The sequence below is a fragment of the Lactuca sativa genome, chromosome 2 (assembly GCF_002870075.4).
Source record: "Lactuca sativa cultivar Salinas chromosome 2, Lsat_Salinas_v11, whole genome shotgun sequence".
Taxonomy (NCBI): domain Eukaryota; kingdom Viridiplantae; phylum Streptophyta; class Magnoliopsida; order Asterales; family Asteraceae; genus Lactuca; species Lactuca sativa.
Window position 1 is genome coordinate 197,219,888 of NC_056624.2, and position 19,196 is coordinate 197,239,083.

The 19,196-nt window shown below is 34.2% G+C and overlaps 3 protein-coding genes and 1 pseudogene across 5 annotated transcripts; all 4 read right to left on the reverse strand.

The window, feature by feature from the left end:
- Window positions 1-588: 588 nt before the first annotated feature.
- LOC128132232 (uncharacterized) lies at window positions 589-1,683 on the reverse strand (annotated as a pseudogene).
- A 72-nt stretch (window positions 1,684-1,755) lies between these two features.
- LOC111899784 (uncharacterized) lies at window positions 1,756-3,183 on the reverse strand. Its single transcript, XM_052769029.1, has 5 exons — window positions 2,961-3,183; window positions 2,656-2,857; window positions 2,327-2,563; window positions 1,959-2,202; window positions 1,756-1,869 (listed from the first exon to the last, which is right to left on the reverse strand). Exons 1-5 carry the CDS (start codon window positions 3,181-3,183, stop codon window positions 1,756-1,758), a joined length of 1,020 nt encoding a protein of 339 aa, XP_052624989.1.
- A 6,468-nt stretch (window positions 3,184-9,651) lies between these two features.
- Window positions 9,652-15,600, reverse strand: LOC111899783 (uncharacterized). Of its 2 annotated transcripts, XM_023895631.3 has the most exons (11): window positions 15,228-15,600; window positions 15,088-15,152; window positions 13,481-13,960; window positions 13,239-13,416; window positions 12,781-13,149; window positions 12,412-12,701; window positions 12,124-12,336; window positions 11,536-12,033; window positions 10,816-11,460; window positions 10,157-10,735; window positions 9,652-10,051 (listed from the first exon to the last, which is right to left on the reverse strand). In XM_023895631.3, exons 3-11 carry the CDS (start codon window positions 13,754-13,756, stop codon window positions 9,815-9,817), a joined length of 3,285 nt encoding a protein of 1,094 aa, XP_023751399.1. In that variant the 5' UTR covers window positions 13,757-13,960; window positions 15,088-15,152; window positions 15,228-15,600; the 3' UTR covers window positions 9,652-9,814. The 2 variants fall into 2 exon arrangements, with proteins under 2 accessions (XP_023751399.1, XP_023751398.1); XM_023895630.3 differs by lacking the exon at window positions 15,088-15,152.
- Window positions 15,601-15,997: 397 nt separating this feature from the next.
- LOC111899785 (binding partner of ACD11 1) lies at window positions 15,998-18,983 on the reverse strand. 2 transcript variants are annotated; one of them, XM_023895634.3, is made up of 8 exons: window positions 18,817-18,983; window positions 18,603-18,706; window positions 18,434-18,509; window positions 17,283-17,354; window positions 17,141-17,203; window positions 16,706-17,046; window positions 16,504-16,627; window positions 15,998-16,412 (listed from the first exon to the last, which is right to left on the reverse strand). In XM_023895634.3, the coding sequence occupies exons 1-8, from the start codon at window positions 18,820-18,822 to the stop codon at window positions 16,392-16,394; spliced, it is 807 nt and encodes a 268-aa protein (XP_023751402.1). In that variant the 5' UTR covers window positions 18,823-18,983; the 3' UTR covers window positions 15,998-16,391. The 2 variants fall into 2 exon arrangements, with proteins under 2 accessions (XP_023751402.1, XP_023751401.2); XM_023895633.3 differs by lacking the exon at window positions 18,817-18,983 and having other exon boundaries at window positions 18,603-18,736.
- Window positions 18,984-19,196: the final 213 nt, after the last annotated feature.

Sequence of the window (19,196 nt, forward strand, 5' to 3'; positions counted from 1 at the left end):
AAGAAAAATAATGAATTATTAAAATTCATTTTTTTTATCTTTTAAATTTAAATAAATAAACAAAATAGAAATAAGAAGTAAATCCATTCATGAAATTTATATTTATTTATTACTACATTTATTGTGATTATTATATTAAAATATCATGTGGAATTTATTAAAATAAAAAAACCTCATGAAATGACATATAAAAAAAAATTAATTCAAAATAATCGTAAAATGACAATTAATTCAAAATAATCATAAAATGACATTTAAAGTATGATATGGGAAAAAAACTATTTTAGAATAAATTATTACACATGTACTAAATCTGATATCTTTTATTAATAAAAATATACATATACACAATCTTAGGAATGGGCTAGACTACTGGATGAGACATAGACCAAATGTACAAGTCGGTATACACACACTAATTAACAGAAACTAGTAATAACATAAAGTTACACACCCCAATAAGTTCAATCCTTGATATATATATATATATATATATATATATATATATATATATATATATATATATATATATATATATATATATATATATATATATATATATATATATATATATATATATATATATATATATATATATTTGACTTCTAATCTTGGTTGGTAGGTTCAATTGTAAGCCCATATCCGAGCGGATACAACGGGTCATAATGTGAGTCACCAACATTCATCGGGAGCTGATCAACAGTCTTGAACCAAGTATTTGCTAGTTTTCCCGTAAAACCATAATCACCAAATAAAACATCTGCTACACCTTGGCCTTCGGTCCCCGGAAGCCATGCAGCCACCAAAGCATCCATGATAGGAACATAAGGTTCGATCACAACAGGTCTACCCGAGATTAGGACAACGACACACTTCACCGACACACACACGTTCATGATGGTTGTGGGCCCAGGTTCTGGTATCGTTAGATTCTGGCTGTCTCCCGCTGACTCCGAGTACGGGAACTCACCCGTTACCACAATGGCGTATGAAGTTGTTTGACTTGATAAAATCAGGAGTCGGGTTCTCTACATACAATACTTGGGTTGTAGGGTCAACTATGTTTTTCACGGCAGATAAAATTGTTGTACCTATTGTTTATTTCCATCATGAAAAATAATTACTTTCATGTAGCTTATTATAATTAATGCATATGTAAAAAAAGAGGGAAACACAGATTGCATACCACTTGTTGTATTGCCACTTTTCCCAGCCCATTCAATGGTCCAACCACCACACTGATAACCAATGTCATTGGCATGGGTTCCGGCTACCAAGATTTTTGTCAACTTTTTTGGAAGAGGAAGCATCGGTTGGTTGACAGATTTACCGTTCTTTAGCAAGACTAAAGATTTCCTTACCGCCTCCCTAGCCAAATCTCTATGATCCTGTTTGTTTATGAAAGAAATTAGCATCAAATTATATGTTCTTAGTGTCTTCCTAATAAGAGAATTAACAGATTCAAGAACAATAACTGCAATTAACCTGTTCTCCAAGGTATTTTGCCATGCTTAGATCTGTGAATGGGTTCTCAAACAGACCCATCACGAACTTGACACGTAGAATCCTCCTTACTGCATCATCAATCCGACTCATTGGGATGGAATTGTTCTTCACAAGAAAAGTCATCCCATCGATGAATTCAGTGTAGTTGGAGCCAATCATGGCCTACAAAACGTTTGATTAAATAAAACGAAAAAAAAAAAACAAAACAAAGTCTAAACTTGTGTTTGAAAATAACGGTATTCATATTATTCAACCCACCATGTCTATGCCAGCCATAATGCTTTGTTGAATCGACGAAGTGTAATTAGCATGAGGCGGATTTGTCAGCTGGTCAATACCCATAAAATCTGAGATCACAAATCCCTACAAAACATCCAATAATAATAAAACATGAAAACATCTATGTATATGAAACCAAGAGGAGAAATTAAAGACGAGTTCTTAATTTATACTCTGAATTTGAGAGTGTTCTTTAGAAATCCAGTTATAAGTGGAGTATTTCTATGCATTTTGACTCCGTTCAAGCTAGAGTAAGAAATCATGATGGTTGTAACACCCTTCCGTACTGCATCAAAGTACGGTGGCATATGAATGCTCAATAAACCATGAAAATCTATGACGGTATTGTTCGCATTGATGCCTTTTGTCGTTCCACCATCACCCACATAATGTTTGGCGCAAGATGCAACTTTTTCTCTGTAAAATGAAAAATGTTAAACCCAATTAATCCACAGTATGAACGCTGCATTAAATGAAAAAGGAACAGAAGCCACAAAGAATCCTAGTGAGCTGGCAGGAGGGCTTGCGAATGAATACTTACTGCCCGCTAACAAAAGGAACACCTAATCGACCATCACTAGGAATGCTTCCTTGAAGTCCAGGTATGAACTCAGTCATGGCTCGAACAATATTAGGATCTTCACCAAAGCTCTCGAAGCAACGACCCCATCTTGGATCTCTACATACCGCAACACAAGGTGCAAACGCATAGTTGATGCCGGTAGCTCGAATTTCAAGAGCAGTCGCTGCTCCAATTTTCTTCACCAATTCAACGTCCCTATTCCACATGCCAAAAAGAAATCTCATTATTAAAGAAAAAACCTTGTTTAAAAAGGATTCAAACGTTAAACAAAACAAAATTCCACTTGCCTAGTTACTCCAAGGCCAATATTATGTGGGAAAATAGTGGCGTTGTAAACTTTACTATTGCCATGGACAGCATCAATTCCATACATCAGCGGTATACCCAAACGACTAGACAACGATTCTCTTTGGAAATTGTTTACCATATTAATCCATGCCTCTGGAGGGTCTTGTGTTGAAGGGGTCGATGCAGTGGTCAATAAACTCCCTACGGAAGATCCAAGACTCGTTAAAAAAAATAAAAACGTAACCTTTACAATGGATTTAAGGTATTTAATACGAAAAAACGATTGACAAATTTCAGAAAGTACCTATGGAGAAATTCCGCATTACTTCTAGTGTAGCTAGACTACTATCAATCTGCGTCATTTGACCGATCTTTTCTTCCAAAGTCATCCTGTTCATCAAGTCCCTTATTCGAACACCTAATGGTTGTTTCGGATCTTTGTATTTTATGTCGGATTCAGCGATGGTAGCCGTAGCCCAAGAACATATTGCCAGAATTGTGAAAACACACAAAAAGAGTTTCGCCATTTCTTGTCAACTTCAATCACACAATGTAATTGTTTTTTAATATAAACACGATGAATAAACACTCGATCACAATTAAATATTTACTTAAACAAATAGAAGAACAGTGACCATCAAAAGCTAAAAATCATAAACCATTTGTAAAACAAAGCACAAACATATACACCCATTCAGCCTCCTGGTTCTTGAAAGATTGTAAGACAAAGAAGAGTAAAGAGAGAATCCAGTGCAACTTACATGAATGGAAGGAGTGGAAAGGAGTTATGGGACAAGACTCAATAGTAGGTGGTATATATAGACGACTGAATTGTAAAGGCTGTTGCTATATATACTCATGTATGTATCAAGGTAGCATATATATAGCTACAAATACCCATTTAACGTGATCTTTCAAAATTCAAATTACTTCATCTAGATCACATCATTAATGTATTTTATCTTGTTTTAATTTTTATTACGAATAGGTAGTGCCGTGGTGGACGAACATATTTAAGAAAATAATACCTTTATTATGTCCGGCACGCCTTAGATAGTTTATAATAGAGGTGAACAAAAGTTTCATGGGTACCGAACACACACCATTTATATTATTATAGGACGACATTCGGTACTCTGAAATCACTAAATTTGGGATTTGGTACAATGCTAGTACCGAAAACAGTTGTACCGGATACTAGTACCAATAAGTTTAATTCAGACTCGTTTTTACACATAGTTCGATACTTAGTATTCATGGGTTGATACATGCTTGGTACCGGTTTGCTACCATTTTCATCCCTAGTTTATTTTTCGAGTTTTTTTAAATTGTCATGTAAAACCAAAATTTGAAGTTTGTAATATCTATAATGAATATTAAATTGCAAAGTACCGAGTTTGTTTCTATTGGCTATTTATTAATTGTAACTAGGATTTGTCTATTGCACTTTGTGACGACGCCAATTAACTCCAATATGTATCGTCAAATGAAAACGTATTATATGTGACCAAACGTAGGAAATGTACATAAAAATAAGTAGGAAAACGTAAAAAATAAATAAATAAATAAATAAAATTAAAAAAAAAAAAACTAAACTAAAATTTATACTAACACATACATAAAAATAAATAGGTGAGATCTCTTTTTTGAAGTTAACAAACGGAAGTTTAAATAATAAAAAACATATTATATGTGGCTCGATTCATACACAGGAAATATATATAAAAATAATCACGAAAAATAAAATAAAAATTACATCGAAACATAGACAAATCTGAATTTATACTGACATGTACACAAAAAAAAAAAATACTAAGATCTTTGTTATTAATGTTAACAATATGTGACCCGACTGGTACATAAAAAATGTATATAAATATAAGCATGGAAAATAAAATAAAAATTACGTCGAAATCCGTATTTATACCGACACGCATAAAAATAGCAAGTAAGTTTTTTTTTTAAATAACGAAAGAAATTACTAAATTTATATCGAAATGTTGACCGCCTCGAATTTATACCGATACATAGATAAATATAAACATATAAAAATAAGTTTTTTAAATTAACAAAACGAAAGATATTAAAGAAAATCAAATTGTATATAGTACAAAGGATAAACATGAAAATTTACAAAATAAAGGGAATGAAAGTGATATTTTATAAATTTTAAAATTTGAAAAAAAAAATGACAACTTTCAAAAAGTAAATGGAAAAAAAAAAGTATAATTTTAAAAATAAATGGTGCCTGCACTGCTCAAAATATTTACCGACATTGGCATTTGATATAAATTTAGTTTTATAAATGTTTGTTCTATCGGGATACTTTAAATCTAAATATTGCTTCCTTTTTATTTAGGATAGATAGGTTAGATGTCTTTATAATCCCTATAAAATATAAATGTTATTATCAAAATACATGAGAATGAATATTAACGATGAAAACCATTAAAATTCACCAATCGGCATCTAAGACATTTTTTCCCATTACATTTAACATATGATCATCTTACACATGCAGTCCATAGTCTTTCATGTATTTAAAAGATATATTCACTCATTTGGAATCGATGTTCTTTCGTTAATCCATATCCATTACAAATTACTACTACTTCACAAGACATAATCATCTCACAAAAGTCAAACATGGGTGGACCTAATTGGCAAAAGGAATTTTGAGTTTCTAAATCTCATGGTGTTGTCCTCAAAATCCAAAATACGTCCAAATGTTGTGTTCATTTTTAGAAATAATTTTTCTAATTAAAAAATACTCATCTCATGTCTCATCTACTTTGTGTACCTTTATTCTCCCCTCTCATTTACTTTCCAATTTTCATGTTTGAAGTAAGCTTTTCCTTTAGCTCTAAACCTGTTTTAGAATGTGTGGATTTTCAGGTTTGATGTCATTTATTATTTGTTTAAGTAATATATTTTGGTTAAGTTCCCTACTCTTCTTCATCCAACTTAATAAAACACGTATCTTTTAAATATCTAGGAAATCGATAAATTGTATGTTTCTTTCTTTTTACCTTTTTTTTTTTTTTTGCTTTCTTGCTTCTTATGCCTTTTCATTTACGTGCCTTAATGTATTTCTTTTACCATATTCTTGCAACAAAATGGAACGTGATGCAGAAGAAACGGGTGGCTTTATCTTTAAATCTCAATGGTTAGCATATGAATCACTTCAACTTTCATTGCACAGTGGCACTTGCACTTGCACAATGCACATTTGACACTCCATTTGTCATATTGGGTTTATTTTGGACTGGGCTCTCTAATGTCCTCCATTTACACTGGTCCAATTGATTTTAGTTAAGACCTTCAAACACTAAGCCTTATTTGGACTGGATTGGACCAAAATCTTTTTTTTATCTCTCTTCTTCTTTTTAATAAAGTAATTTGATTTAATTTGATTTATAAACTTTGAAATGGTTCTTATTGTTAACTTATTGTAATAACATACACATTGTGATATAAAAAAGGGGAGCCTATTCTTCCATGGGTAACTTTCTATTCATCAACTGAAAATATTATGCATTGACATTCATACCCCTCACTTCTTAGTCCAAATATGGGCGAAACACAAGGAGAAACTTGGGAAGTCATTAAAAGAAGACTTAAACACATGGAATCATGAAAGCTTTGTTGCTTTACCACTTGATTTCTTTTTCTCGGTTTTTTTGTTGATAAAATCTCAAATCTCATATGCATAGTAGGGAATTTCATAGTTTTCGTAGTAGTATTGCTATGGATTAAGATGTAGTGGCGCCACCGTGGACTTAGTTGTTAGTAATGTCCACGGGTTCCTATAGTCAGTTATCTTGTTCTAATTAACTAACACTATGATTGTTAAGACCATTAACAAAATGGTCATGTAATTAACTATCTAAACAACTATTATTAAGTTCATATCATGATAGATTTGATTGTGTCACATGATCCCAAAAGTCATGGTAATCAGTTTGGTGCATAGATTTGGTTGTTTAATACATGCATACACATTAAAGTTAACAACTTTATTAACCTAGCCTTATGATTTGGTCTATCTTTGGTCATAATTGTTATTGGTTATTAACAACTATGATTCAAGACAACAAAGTCAGATTTGTCCTCTAAATTCTATTAACTTAACTATAGACAATAAAGAAATCAACAAATATATATATATATATATATATATATATATATATATATATATATATATATATATAGGGTTATGTTATTTTGTTTTCACTATCTATTGTGTGCATGTATGATTGATTCTGGACCAATCATTTTAATTATTTTAAGAAAGTAATTAATGCAGATTAAATGTTGAAAATATAATGAATTTTAATTACATCTTCATCATTTAATATGCATTAATTACTTTCTTAAAATAACTAAAATGATTGGTCCAGAATCAATCATACATGCACACAATAGATAGTGAAAACATTTGAACCTAACTAATAATTCGATTAAAGGAATCAAAAAATCATGATAAATTAAATAAAACTAATAACTCGATTAAAAGAAATCACACCAAAACTTTTAGGGTTACATCTACTCTCGTGAAAGCAAAAAGGTTTTACCATATAACCAACCAACTGATAAAAACATAAAAACATCAAAAACTAATTGCTAAACACGATCATGAAGCAACCGAAGTGAAGTCCTAATGCTCCTAGCTTCTGATTCTTCAAATCTCCGCTACAAAGTGATTCTCCAACCTTGAAATCGAACCAAAAGGGTTTCTGGACGTGAAAAACAATTTCTAATTCCTTGGACAAGACTGCATATTGAATTATGGCAAAAAGATCAAGTATTTATAAAACTCATATATACTGACATTTGTAGACTTTTTCCCATAAGAAAATATGGACATAAGTTGTTTATCACTTTTATAGATGATCCTTCATGTTATATATATATATATATATATATATATATATATATATATATATATATATATATAACAGTGTTGTTGAGAGAACCAATTTAGTAATTTACCATGTCAGAAACTCCTCAGCATAATGAGAGAAGAAATTGAACCCTTATGCATATGGTAAGAAGTATGTTAACAAACACAAGCATACCTTAATGTTTATGAAATGAGGCACTAAAGACGGCATTCTATATACTTAATAAGGTCCCATCTAAATTCATTCGCAAGACACCTAAGAAATCTAGACGAGAAGGAAACCGACTTGAGATATATAAAAGAGGATGGTTTCCCTGTCGATGCTAAGTTCTACAACCCTCAATAAAGAAAACTTGGCATGAACCTGTTAGTTGTTTCTTTATAGGGTTTCTCGAGTGATCAAAGAGATTTAGATTATGTTGACCTTCACATTCCACTCACATAATTGAAACTCGTCTTGTCGAATTCCTAGAAAACGCTAATGTTTAGGGCTGTTCACTATTTAGATAAAACCGAATTGTCCAATTGGACAATTTGGATCGGACTATTTGGTTCGGATATTTGGATTTTTGGATTGGTTTTTTAGCAAAACCGAATTATTATTTTGGATTTCGAATTAGTTTTGGTTTACATTATAAAAACCGAATAGTCCAAAAAAACCGAATTGCAATTTATTATTTTTGTTCTTTCTAATATATATCTTTAATAATTTATAAATTTACTAAATTATTCTTTTAGTATATAAACAATTTCCATCATTTATAATACTTTAATATCTACTTCTTATAAAAAAAATTGTCTATAAAGTAGTAATATATAATATATTTTTCTTGATAGTTATTTATAAGTTTTAATTCATAACTAATTAAACAATATTTTTTCGTTTATATTATAAAGTAAGTTAATACTAAAGTTATATATTTGTTGAAATGTCTTGATTCTTGAAAACCAAATTGTAAAAAACCAATCCAACCGAATTATAATTTAGTTGGATCGGGTCGGATTTGAATTTAGTTTGGACTATTTGGATCTACGTTTTGAAAACCGAAATTATTTTGGATTCACTTGATCGGATCGGATTAAACCGATCCATCCAAACGAACATCCCTACTAATGTTAGTGGGAGCAATGCATATTATGATTGGCGCCAACTTATTGATGTGCAAAAGGAAGGGCCAATGACCCATTTTCCTTTTTATCGTGTTGCACCTCATGTAGACATTCTCACACACATGCCTCTCTTGCGGATAATATTTCTTCATATATGCCATTAGATTAAGGCACGTCCAACCTGCCAGACAAATTCCCTAAAGTTATCATTTAACTTCAAGAAACCGAAACTTCATTAAGGATGTCATCAAGGTCGATAAGACGTGCTAACTTTGATGATTATATGACCTACCTTAACTAAACTAGCTTGGATATGGAAAAGTGAAAAGATCCAACCTCTTATAGTCAGGCCATTAGTAGTGACCAATCCTGTCAATGGAATGAAGTTATTGACTAGCTTAATTCCATGAATAAAAATTACCTTTGAGAACTCGTTGAAGTCTCTAAAAGGGTTAAATTCCTAGGGTCTAAGTGGATCTTTAAAACTAAGTTAGACCCATGGAAACTTGTTGAAGTCTCTAAAAAGGTTAATCTGGTAGGGTCTAAGTGGATCTTTAAAACTAAACTGGACCCAAATAGAAACATTGAACGATATGAAACACTTTTGGAGGGTCTTTGTCATGATATTTTCATAGCACCACACCCTTTAGTGTTACTAGCCCAATACCACAAGTCCAGCTTGGCCCTTTTATTTGATCCATTTGATGACTAAAGTGGGAAAAACCTTGAAATGTTTTGTACCTCCTATGTAGGACAGGGTCTCAATTTTTCTTGTGCAGATATCAAGTTCCAACAAAAATAATGTTTTGAATTATAATAGAATATGAAGAAAACGATGAATGTGCACCCCAAAAGGGTAAATGTTACAGCTTTATGCCATTTACAGCCTTAACTCACTCAAAGAGAGCTTCATAAATCAGGTTTAAGGATGTTGTCGTTAACGCTAAGAATCCACCTAACTCTCTCCCTAGAACAAACTGAATGCAATTTGAAGGATTCTACTTGAAGAGAATCTGAAATTAATGTACAACGAAATATCTACAGTTGATTTACAGAAAGAAACATGACACGAGTTAATTTTTTATAAAAAGACCAAACCAGACCAGAGCTGCTATTTTAAATAAACCCAGCCACCCACCCTTGTTCTAAAACTGATTCTTGACAACCTTAACGCTGCTATAAAAACGTTTAAGATCCTTCATAGCCTTCTCCTCTATCTGAATTGACCTTATAGAAGACGGTGCTTCAACCTCCGGCTTGAACCACCGGTTCACACCACCACCACCACCACTGGAATCAGATGGTGAACCCTGACCGCTGCTCACAGCAAACCCAGTCGTTCTTGTTTTAGGACTGTGCGATAATGTCTGTTGCTTTTTCTCCTGAATGAATATACATCATACAAAATCAAAAACTATTTTCAAGAATAAAAAAAAAAGCTCAAAACTTGGAAACTTGAAGAAACAGAAATGATGTTGGTGTCACACCTCTTGCAACTGAATGCCCCTGAGAGATGGCCTACTACCAATACCTATACCAAGAGGTGGGGTCCCTGAAGAAACTGAAACCCAAGGAGGGGTGCTTTTTTCGACATCTGGCATGTGAGGGGTCAGATTGGGACCCATGGGGTTCGAGTTTGAGTTTGATGGCAGAAACGAACTCAATGAGAGTTTTCCACTTGTTTTCACATCTACAACTTCCAACTGATCTTTCTTTTTAGCAATGGACATGGGCTTACTTCCCATGGTTTTTTCCTGCTCATCTTGTATCTCACGAAGAGAAGTGGGACTGGGTCCCTTTGAAATACTTGTGCCTCCCCATGCGGGGCCCTCATTTTTTGGTGAAGGTGGTGGAAGAGGTGCAACGATCTTGGGGGTGTCATCAAGAGCACCACTTAAGAACATTGAAAGCCCGCCTTTCCTGTTTTTCTTCTTTGATGATGTTGATGATGATGACGATGATGTGTTCCGGTTTTTTGAGCTTGCAAGATCTTTCTTTGAGTTGCTATTCGGTGACACCTCGATAACCAGATTTACTGTTTTGCCCTTGTCATCTATCTCCTTCTCCTGTGAATTACAAGTATCCATGTTAAGGGCATATGTATATATATGTGTCCTACATATGTTCAATGTAGATCCAATTTTACCTTGTGGTCAACTGGAGAAGCTTCAGAAGGTGAGAAACCTTTCACTGTGTTCAATTTAGCATCAGATTCATGGCTACAAGGTGCCTCTTCCCCTTGTGTTGACTTTCTTCTGCTCTTTTTCTTCTGTTTCTTAGTTCCCTGGTCAACCGGTGAAGTTGACTTTGCTTGAATCGTTTCAACAGGAACACCAAGCTCAATAAGTGACTTCTCCAACAGTGGTCGTGTCTCAAGTTTTGTAAGCTGTTGGCTATCGAGTTGATAACCTTTGGCTCTTTTTTCCTCCAATATCTCAATCTGCTGCAGTTTTTTTCTTAAAGCCCGAACATGCTTGCCAACTTCTTGATTCGCATCATCATATGGATGTAAAAAGCTATCAAATCTTTGGCTTCTTTCCTTGTGAGAACCCATGTTTCCACCATTGTTGTTATCACGAGTCCTGAGAAACTCATTGTCACTATCATCCTCTTCACTGTTAACAACAGCAGGAAAAGTAGCTGTTGGGGTTGGAAGTCTACGATAACTCCATGCTTCAGATGACTTTGAATCCAAAGCTTTTTCAAGATTCACAAGAACATCCAGTGAAGCACTAGCAACTGCGTGTGTGGAGACTGTAAGCACGTAGTCAAGATTATGTATCACAATTTCCTGCAAAAGTTATCAACAGGGGTTCAATTGTCTAAAATACCCTTTAAATTAACAAAAGCTCAAAATGGATACTACCTCGCAATGCTTCCTTAAATCATGTGCCTCTAGTGAGTCAGCAATTTCAACAAGTTGTAAAGCACTTCTTGGCTCCACCAAATGCTCGGCTGCCACTTTCTCACAAAGACTTTTCAGACTTGGTATTTGCTTACTTCCATTTTCACTGTTACCCTTTTCTAGACTTGATGTCTTTTCATCAATTTCAATATCATTATAAGCAAAATCTTCATCCAGCTCGCTTAAATCATCACTTAGTTTTTTCTTTAAACACCGAGGGGTATCTGGAGCCTTGAGAGAATATGGAGGATGATAGAGGGAACTAATCACCAACAGATGCGTTTCTCCAACTGAAACTGAAGTAGCCCTTTTGATGCCATGTAATCGAGTTATGACCGGAGCTTCGTCTTTTCTTTTCTTTGCATCCCACATGTAAACATCACCAGAAGCTGTAACTCCAGCTGTCCAGTACTTTCCAGCAGACACACTAACCATACTTTTCCCACAAAGCCCGTATAACTACATCAAAGAAACAATGAATAAGAGAGGCATGATGGATGATGATGATGATGATGATGATGATGATGATTGATGATGATGATGATGGACCTGTTGACATTTAAGATCAGGATCAGAAGACACCCAATAGAACAATGCACCATCATGGGTAAGAGCCATGCTATGCATCATCCCTGCAGCAATTGAAACCACATGAAGGCGTTCTGACCGGTGGAACTTTAAAGGAGTGCTTCCAACTTTTTTCAAAATCCTTGCAACAACAACTCGTCTTGGAGTTACAAGACGATGACCCCAAGTAAATACCTGAAAAAAAAAAACCTAGAAAATTAGAATCACTGCATCAATTTTCATTCTTGCTTTTATCATCTAAAAAGGTACCTCTCCATCGGCTCCTAAAACCACAGTGTGATACTTGGCTGCTGACACACGAATGAAAACTTTTCCTTTCAAATACTCAACGAGCCTCGGGGTGTAATTTGAGCCAGAGTTTGAAGTTCCATAACCAAGTTGACCTTCTTTATTGCAACCCCAAGTGAAAACCTCACCCGAATCAGAAACAACAGCAGTGTGCTTGTTTGCTGCAGCAATAGCAACTATCTTTGACTTTAAAGAGCTAACTCTTCTTGGGGTTGCTTGAGTATCAACAGAAGTATAACCAAGTTGACCCTCTGCAAAAATCACCATGAAACATCATCAAAATAACTAAATCACTCTGTATTGTTTTAGGGTAAATAAGTAAGTAATTACCTCGGTTGGAACCCCAGGTGAAGACCTCACCACCCTCTGTGACAGCAACTGTATGATGTTTAGCAGCTGCAATTGCCTTGACCCTGCGGGCCCCTAATCCGGATGTTACCTGTCTAGGAGTTATGACTGCCGCCTGACCACTATGGATGTCAAAATCAGGGTGGCCAAGGCGACCACCGCGACCAAATCCCCAAGTGAAAACTTCACCATCAGCACTCACAGCAACACTATGAAACTTGGCTGAAGAAATGGACTTGATGAAGGATCCATGAAGTGAGTCAACCTTGCATGGGAGCTTCTGTATGTGAGCATTTCCAGTCCCAAGTTGATAATTAACACCGCTTCCCCAACTGTACAGCTCTGTCACCACTGAAAATGCACAACAAACATTCCTTCAGGAAATTGTATCAATGGAGTAATATTTATTATAAGGATGTGTTTGTTCTTTGTTGGAGTACCTGAACCATCTCCATTGCCATTAGCCTGTAGAACAGGCCCAGAGAGAAGGTCAACAGGTGTTCTTGACTTGGAATCTTCAATTGCAACAGAGGCTTCTGATTTAAGAAGAATACTAGCAACAGCCAAATGACCAAAATGTAAAGCCCGATGAAGGCTACTCCATCCAGATTCTCCATCCTGAAGATTGAAAAAGTTGTTAAACTTTTCATCTGATATCTAAAAGATGAGAAGATAGATGTACCCTGGCATTAGGGTCTGCACCAGCAGCTAGTAGTCTTCTGATAATTGGAATGTGATTTCTCCATGTTGCAATATGAAGAGGGGTAAGGCCAAAAGTGTTTCTTGAATTGATGTTTCCTCCATTTTTCTTCAGTGAGACCAAGGCTGAATCTACATCTACCACAGACCCTCCATGCACTGCCAGCCATAGATCTTTGGAGGACCCACTTGTTGAGGACTTGCCACCTGGACCTTGGAGGTTTTTTCTTTGACTGTGAAGTAAATTTATCTGATCCATCACTAGCTACAGACACTTTTTACAGCACTACTACAATACTTGTTAACTATAATGATTAAGACAGTCTTAAAGATAAGGGTTCATCAAACAACTGCCATCATCGCCATGTTTACTGTAAACAAACTGGATAAAGATCACATTCACAATCGCGCCATCACATATTTGGAAGAACACAGCAACAATGAAACTAGTAGACTGAGTCACCTGCAAGTAAGAAAATTTTAAATATGTAATTAAGATCATGGATTATTTTCCAAGTAGAAAAGTAACAAAGTTTTCAGCTAGCAATACAAACCAAGATATCACAAGTCATGAAATTTATCAAATTTTACATGGCAACACTGGATTTATTCTAAATGAAATGCACTTACCAACTCGTGGAAAGATGAAACATAATGGAAATGTTTTAAACAAAACTTTCACCAAAGAGACTTTAATTGGGAATAACTTGAGAAACTATAAAAAAAGAAGATGAAATAGAAAAAATGATGCATCAAGTTTGTACTTTGTACTTTACATTGTTTTCCTCATGCTGCTGACACAATCCTCTTTATGGATCAAAAGATTAGTTTGGGCCCACAAATATTTCCGCAGTTTAAAAACATGATATCAAACTCCTCGTTAAAATCTGATCTTATTCAGTCAATAAGAAGGCAAAATCGGAAAGTAAAAGTGTCAAAAATACCAGGATCTTTGAGCCATGTAACATAATCGAGGACAAAGTTCAAGCAGAGACAAAAATCATATTATTGACTGATTTTCAAAGACAAAATCTATTAAAGCCACATATTGTATGAATTACAAACTAGTGCGATGCCAGCAGTTGTAGATGTAAATAGTTATGAAACTGTAAACTATTGAAACATCAACAGTTAATTCTCAAATTTTGGCTTCTTATCATCAAAGAGCATAATTTCGATCTCAAATTAGACTTATTCAAAAATGCACCTTAGCAGAGGGCTCAGAAAACTCTTATCGTCTCGTGAATTTATTACCCAAACAGCAATTAAAATTACCCCGTAAGCAACCAAGTAAACGGCCAAAGATTCGGATCAAATGCAGGTTTGCAGATCATAATATATCATAAAAAGATCGATAGAACAACAAATTGATTCATTATGATCTCTAAATTACAATGTACGTACGTCCATTTTTTGAGTAGAGATGTACACGTTTAAACAAAATGGACCCAGAATCAATCATAATAAAAGTCAAAACTAATCCCATCAACATGAAAAGATCGCGTCTTTTTTCAAAAGATCAGATAACCCCACATACGTCTACATGAAAAAATAAATTAGAAACAAGAGATACGAAGTAAAAGAAAATACCGATAGATCGAAATCTGAAACAGGCGGAACAAAATGGTCCAAAATGGCAAATACTGGTGGTTACCCTATCGAAGATCGAACCAAATCAAGAAAAGATATCGAAACGCACCAGAGATATGGAGCGAAGATGTGATAATTACCTTAAATATTAAGTCAGTTTTGATCTCAAAAACCAAACCAACTCCCAAAGACACACACACACTCCCTCTATCTCCCAAACTTCTGGCCTTTTGAATGCGTTCCGTTTTGGGGGAATTTTCCTAGGGCAGGTGGGAGATAAGGGATCGGTTTGAAGAATATGCCGAAATGCGCAGAGAGAAGTGTGGGGGAGAAGGAGAAAGGGTGATTTGGGTATTTCACCTGTCGTAAAGGAAATCGTTGAATTGACGGAAAAAAACCATGAGATTATCTAGGAAAGGACGCTGGTACATACGATGAGCGGTGGGTCTGAAGAGATGTGCATCCACGTAAACCCGATCGACAGATTTGACACGTTAGTCAGGTTGCCGTTTAACACGTAGATTTCCTTCCCATAACGCCGTTAAACTCACATTTCGATACACACGTTCCGTTGATCCTTTCTTCACAAGAATAAACTCACTCCAGCCAATTTTATTGACTTAACGGATACGTCTTGAATCCACATGGGATCCTGTAAACGATCCTTATTTTTGTGGATTTGTCGTGTGAATAAAGTTGATTCAATTTATGACGAACGGGTTTTAAGCCAATGTTTTATTGTTACCTAATAAAGAGGTTATTTTAGTCGCAATATGTATTAAACTATATATCCGTTTGTTATTTAATAGTTTGTTTCTCTTCAGTTTTTTAAGGAACAATCATGTACTAAATTTGTAAAATACTCGAAACTTAATTCTGAAATAAAAGAAAAAATAGTCTTAATGAAACCTTGTACAAATAATTTAGGCTTGCATCAATAATAGAAGTTTTAAATGAAGTCCACATCATTAATGACTTATGTCCTAGATGTTACACACTTGAAAATCACTGGACCTTAATGCACAATACCCTCGAGTTTACATAAGAATATACCAACAATTAACAAATATAAATGAATTGACAAAACTGCCCATAAACACACTACAAAGTAGAAGAAGAAACATGTACTACTAAACTATCCAATTCCAATCCCACACAAAGCTTGCAAATCTCAAACATCTCTAATTATACACCTCAATAATCATCATTTTGATGATTGAGAAAGAAGTAAGAACCCCATATGGTATGATCAACAAGAATATGAATATGCATGCATGCAGCTGTCTATAAAGTATAAACTCTCATCATGCAGCAATTGGTGAATCCTGCAAGCCATAAATAAACACACTACAAAGTAAGATACATATATATATAGTATATACTAGAAGCAATTAAAACACATTGATACATATATACCTTTGCAGTTAAATTTGAGACTGCTATGTTCCATTTTTGTCTAGTTTTCGTTCCTGCAACTTGCCCAGCCTTTGCCACTTTACCAAAAGCCCCATTCAGCCAAGCTGTTCCAGCAGTCACATACCTAAACAGTAAACACAATCAAGAGGGTAAATTTGGAAACAAAATGGAGACAGATAGCATTTGAAGCTTTATTACAAACCTGCTTGATTTGACAGCTGATCCAGTGTTGTTTAGTTTCCTTTCAGCTGCCATTATTGCAGCCATTGTTTTGTCTGATACTTGCAGCCTTTGATCCACTGACTTAACTTTTTCATTTACAACTGAAACCCCAACACTAAATTTCTCTGTAAGCCCTACTCTTTTGTCTAGTGAATTAACCCTAGCAGATGCATTGGCTCTTAATTGGTGTTTTTCATCAAATGCTTTAGCTTTATTTAAAGCATCTTGCCTGATTGCTGAACCTTTAGCAAGAACACTTGTTACAACATCTTGTGCTTTACTCATGTATACTCTTCCACTCCTAGGAGAGCTACCATTCCCCTGTTTTATTTATTAAAAAAAAAATCAAATTTTTAAAAGACTGATTGCAACTTTTTCATGTTCAGTTTTGTTGTGATTATTATTCTAAATTTACCTCTGCATTTGGTGAAAGGTTTTCTGGAGACATACTCATGGCATTATCTACTTCACGAACTTCCTGCAAGAAGTGACATCATGAAAAAAAATTGAATATTGTAAAATGAAAATATATTTATATACCGAGTAATAACCATTACCTGGAACTTGGGTTGTGGCACATAATTTTCTACAGGTGTGATGCTAACAATCTGATCCACTATGGTTGCTCCCTGTAAAGATTTAAATTAGAGATATCTTTCAATTTTGATAAGTTAGGTTGTTATATATCTGCTTTATATCTATAAATAAATAAAATTATAACTAACACTTAACCAAAAAGGGGTCAAACAAATCAAGAGCCAACTAATTAGTGGTACAAGTGGGCCCAAGATGTGGATAAACAATGATATTAATAAATAAACATAATTTGTGGTGTCACAGGGATAAAGACAAACGCAGGCTGATTAATAAAAAAGTGTGTTAATATAAAACATAAAATATATAATAATTAATTCTTTTGAGTGTAATTGTGGAATTTTTCTCATGTATTCCAAAGTAGGACCCAAGAGTCTCCGCTGGACAAAGTGGAATTAATATGCAGCCACAATTTTGTGGTCGTAGTTTGTTGACTTGAGTAGCTGCAAATTTGTCAAACACTGTTGGAAATTTCAAGTTTCCAAGAAATCGCAATTGAATTTTGTATATTTCTAATACATGCAAGCAAAATTGCATACACACACATATAGACCAATAAGCAAATTTTGATACATAACTCAGCTGAAATATAAAGATATCAGATATAGAAGGAAATTGCTACCCTTGACTAAATACACATTAAGATGATGAATCTCCAGAAGATCTACTTCAGGATATCATAAACTTCAGAATGTACAAATCGGAAATCAGATTCTGTTTATTGGCCAATTAAGAAAAACAGAGAAATGGATTTTGGATGGAATGAGTGCTCTGGGCATCCTACATCAGTTATGCTATAGTTTAGCAATCAAACAAACTATTTTCAATTTTGAAATTGGTATTTACATTTTTTTTTTATTAAAAATCCTATAACGGCTTCAAAAGTTCCAATAAATATTATATATACAAAAAGAAAACAATGTCAAAACCCTAAAATAATGAATACTAACTAAAATTGAAGTAATTCTAAGTTTGACATTGAAAGTTAAAATGTCACAGTTAACAGAGGAGGAAGTATCATGTATCAACAGTTTTAGGTCATGAAAATCTTAAACAATCATACAGAATATCCACTTCAATAGAAAAAGGGGAAATAACTAAATTGAAGGATTACCGATAGCAATAATGCAATTTCAAGAGCCTTTGGATCTTTAAACGTGACGAATGCAGTCTTGTTTTGTACTGAATCGCTGCAAACCTCAAAAAGAATCAAAATCAGGACAACATGCATAATAGTAACAAAATTTTAATTCAATTTTAATCTTGATATGGCAGTAACGAACCGGCAGATCTCAACGTGCTCTATGTCGCCAGAAAAGGAGAAAAACTCGTGAATTTCTCTCTCGGTAGCTAGATCTGAAAGATGCCCAACTTGTACTGTTCTTGTCTGAAAGATATTCATACGAAAAAACATATATTTCTTAAAATCTCGACATATTACTTCTAGGAAATCAGATTTTAGACGGATATATGAATCACAAAGAAGTTCAAACTCACCTGCATTTTACTTACAACGCACAACAGGTGATTGAGCTCTGTGTTCAAGAAAGGTTACAAAAGCGTATGAAATTCTAGGTAGAGAGAGAAAGAGAGATAGAAATAGAACAGATGTAATTACGCAATTAACAGATAAGCTGTGAAGATGATGGTGAATGGCATTATATTTCGCCTTTTCCCCAAATTTATATATTATAAATAATAAATAATTTAGGGTTTGAAAAACTTTGAAGGCACAAAGATTCTTGCTGATGTGTTGCTTTCCCTCTTCAAAATATCTTCTTAGCCCTCTAATTTCTCTGAGTCTTACAAAATACTCCCTTCATCTTTATATAAAATCACATTCGTTTAATACGTCTAGTTATAAAATTAGTCCTTCG

Bases quoted from the DNA above. Each gene is read 5' to 3' on its own strand.
- LOC111899784 (XM_052769029.1), bottom strand. From the start codon at position 3,183: ATGGCGAAACTCTTTTTGTGTGTTTTCACAATTCTGGCAATATGTTCT. The intron at 2,564-2,655 runs GCAAGTGGAATT...CATGTGGAATAG, and splicing joins ATTGGCCTTGGAGTAACTAG to GGACGTTGAATTGGTGAAGA. The intron at 1,870-1,958 runs GTATAAATTAAG...GATGTTTTGTAG, and splicing joins AGAACACTCTCAAATTCAGA to GGATTTGTGATCTCAGATTT.
- LOC111899783 (XM_023895630.3), bottom strand. From the start codon at position 13,756: ATGGATCAGATAAATTTACTTCACAGTCAAAGAAAAAACCTCCAAGGT. The intron at 12,702-12,780 runs GTAATTACTTAC...TGATTTTTGCAG, and splicing joins CACCTGGGGTTCCAACCGAG to AGGGTCAACTTGGTTATACT. The intron at 10,052-10,156 runs GTGTGACACCAA...ATATTCATTCAG, and splicing joins GGGGCATTCAGTTGCAAGAG to GAGAAAAAGCAACAGACATT.
- LOC111899785 (XM_023895633.3), bottom strand. From the start codon at position 18,733: ATGTTTTTTCGTATGAATATCTTTCAGACAAGAACAGTACAAGTTGGG. The intron at 17,355-18,433 runs GTAATCCTTCAA...AAATCTTTACAG, and splicing joins AAATTGCATTATTGCTATCG to GGAGCAACCATAGTGGATCA. The intron at 16,413-16,503 runs GTATATATGTAT...TATGGCTTGCAG, and splicing joins TCTCAAATTTAACTGCAAAG to GATTCACCAATTGCTGCATG.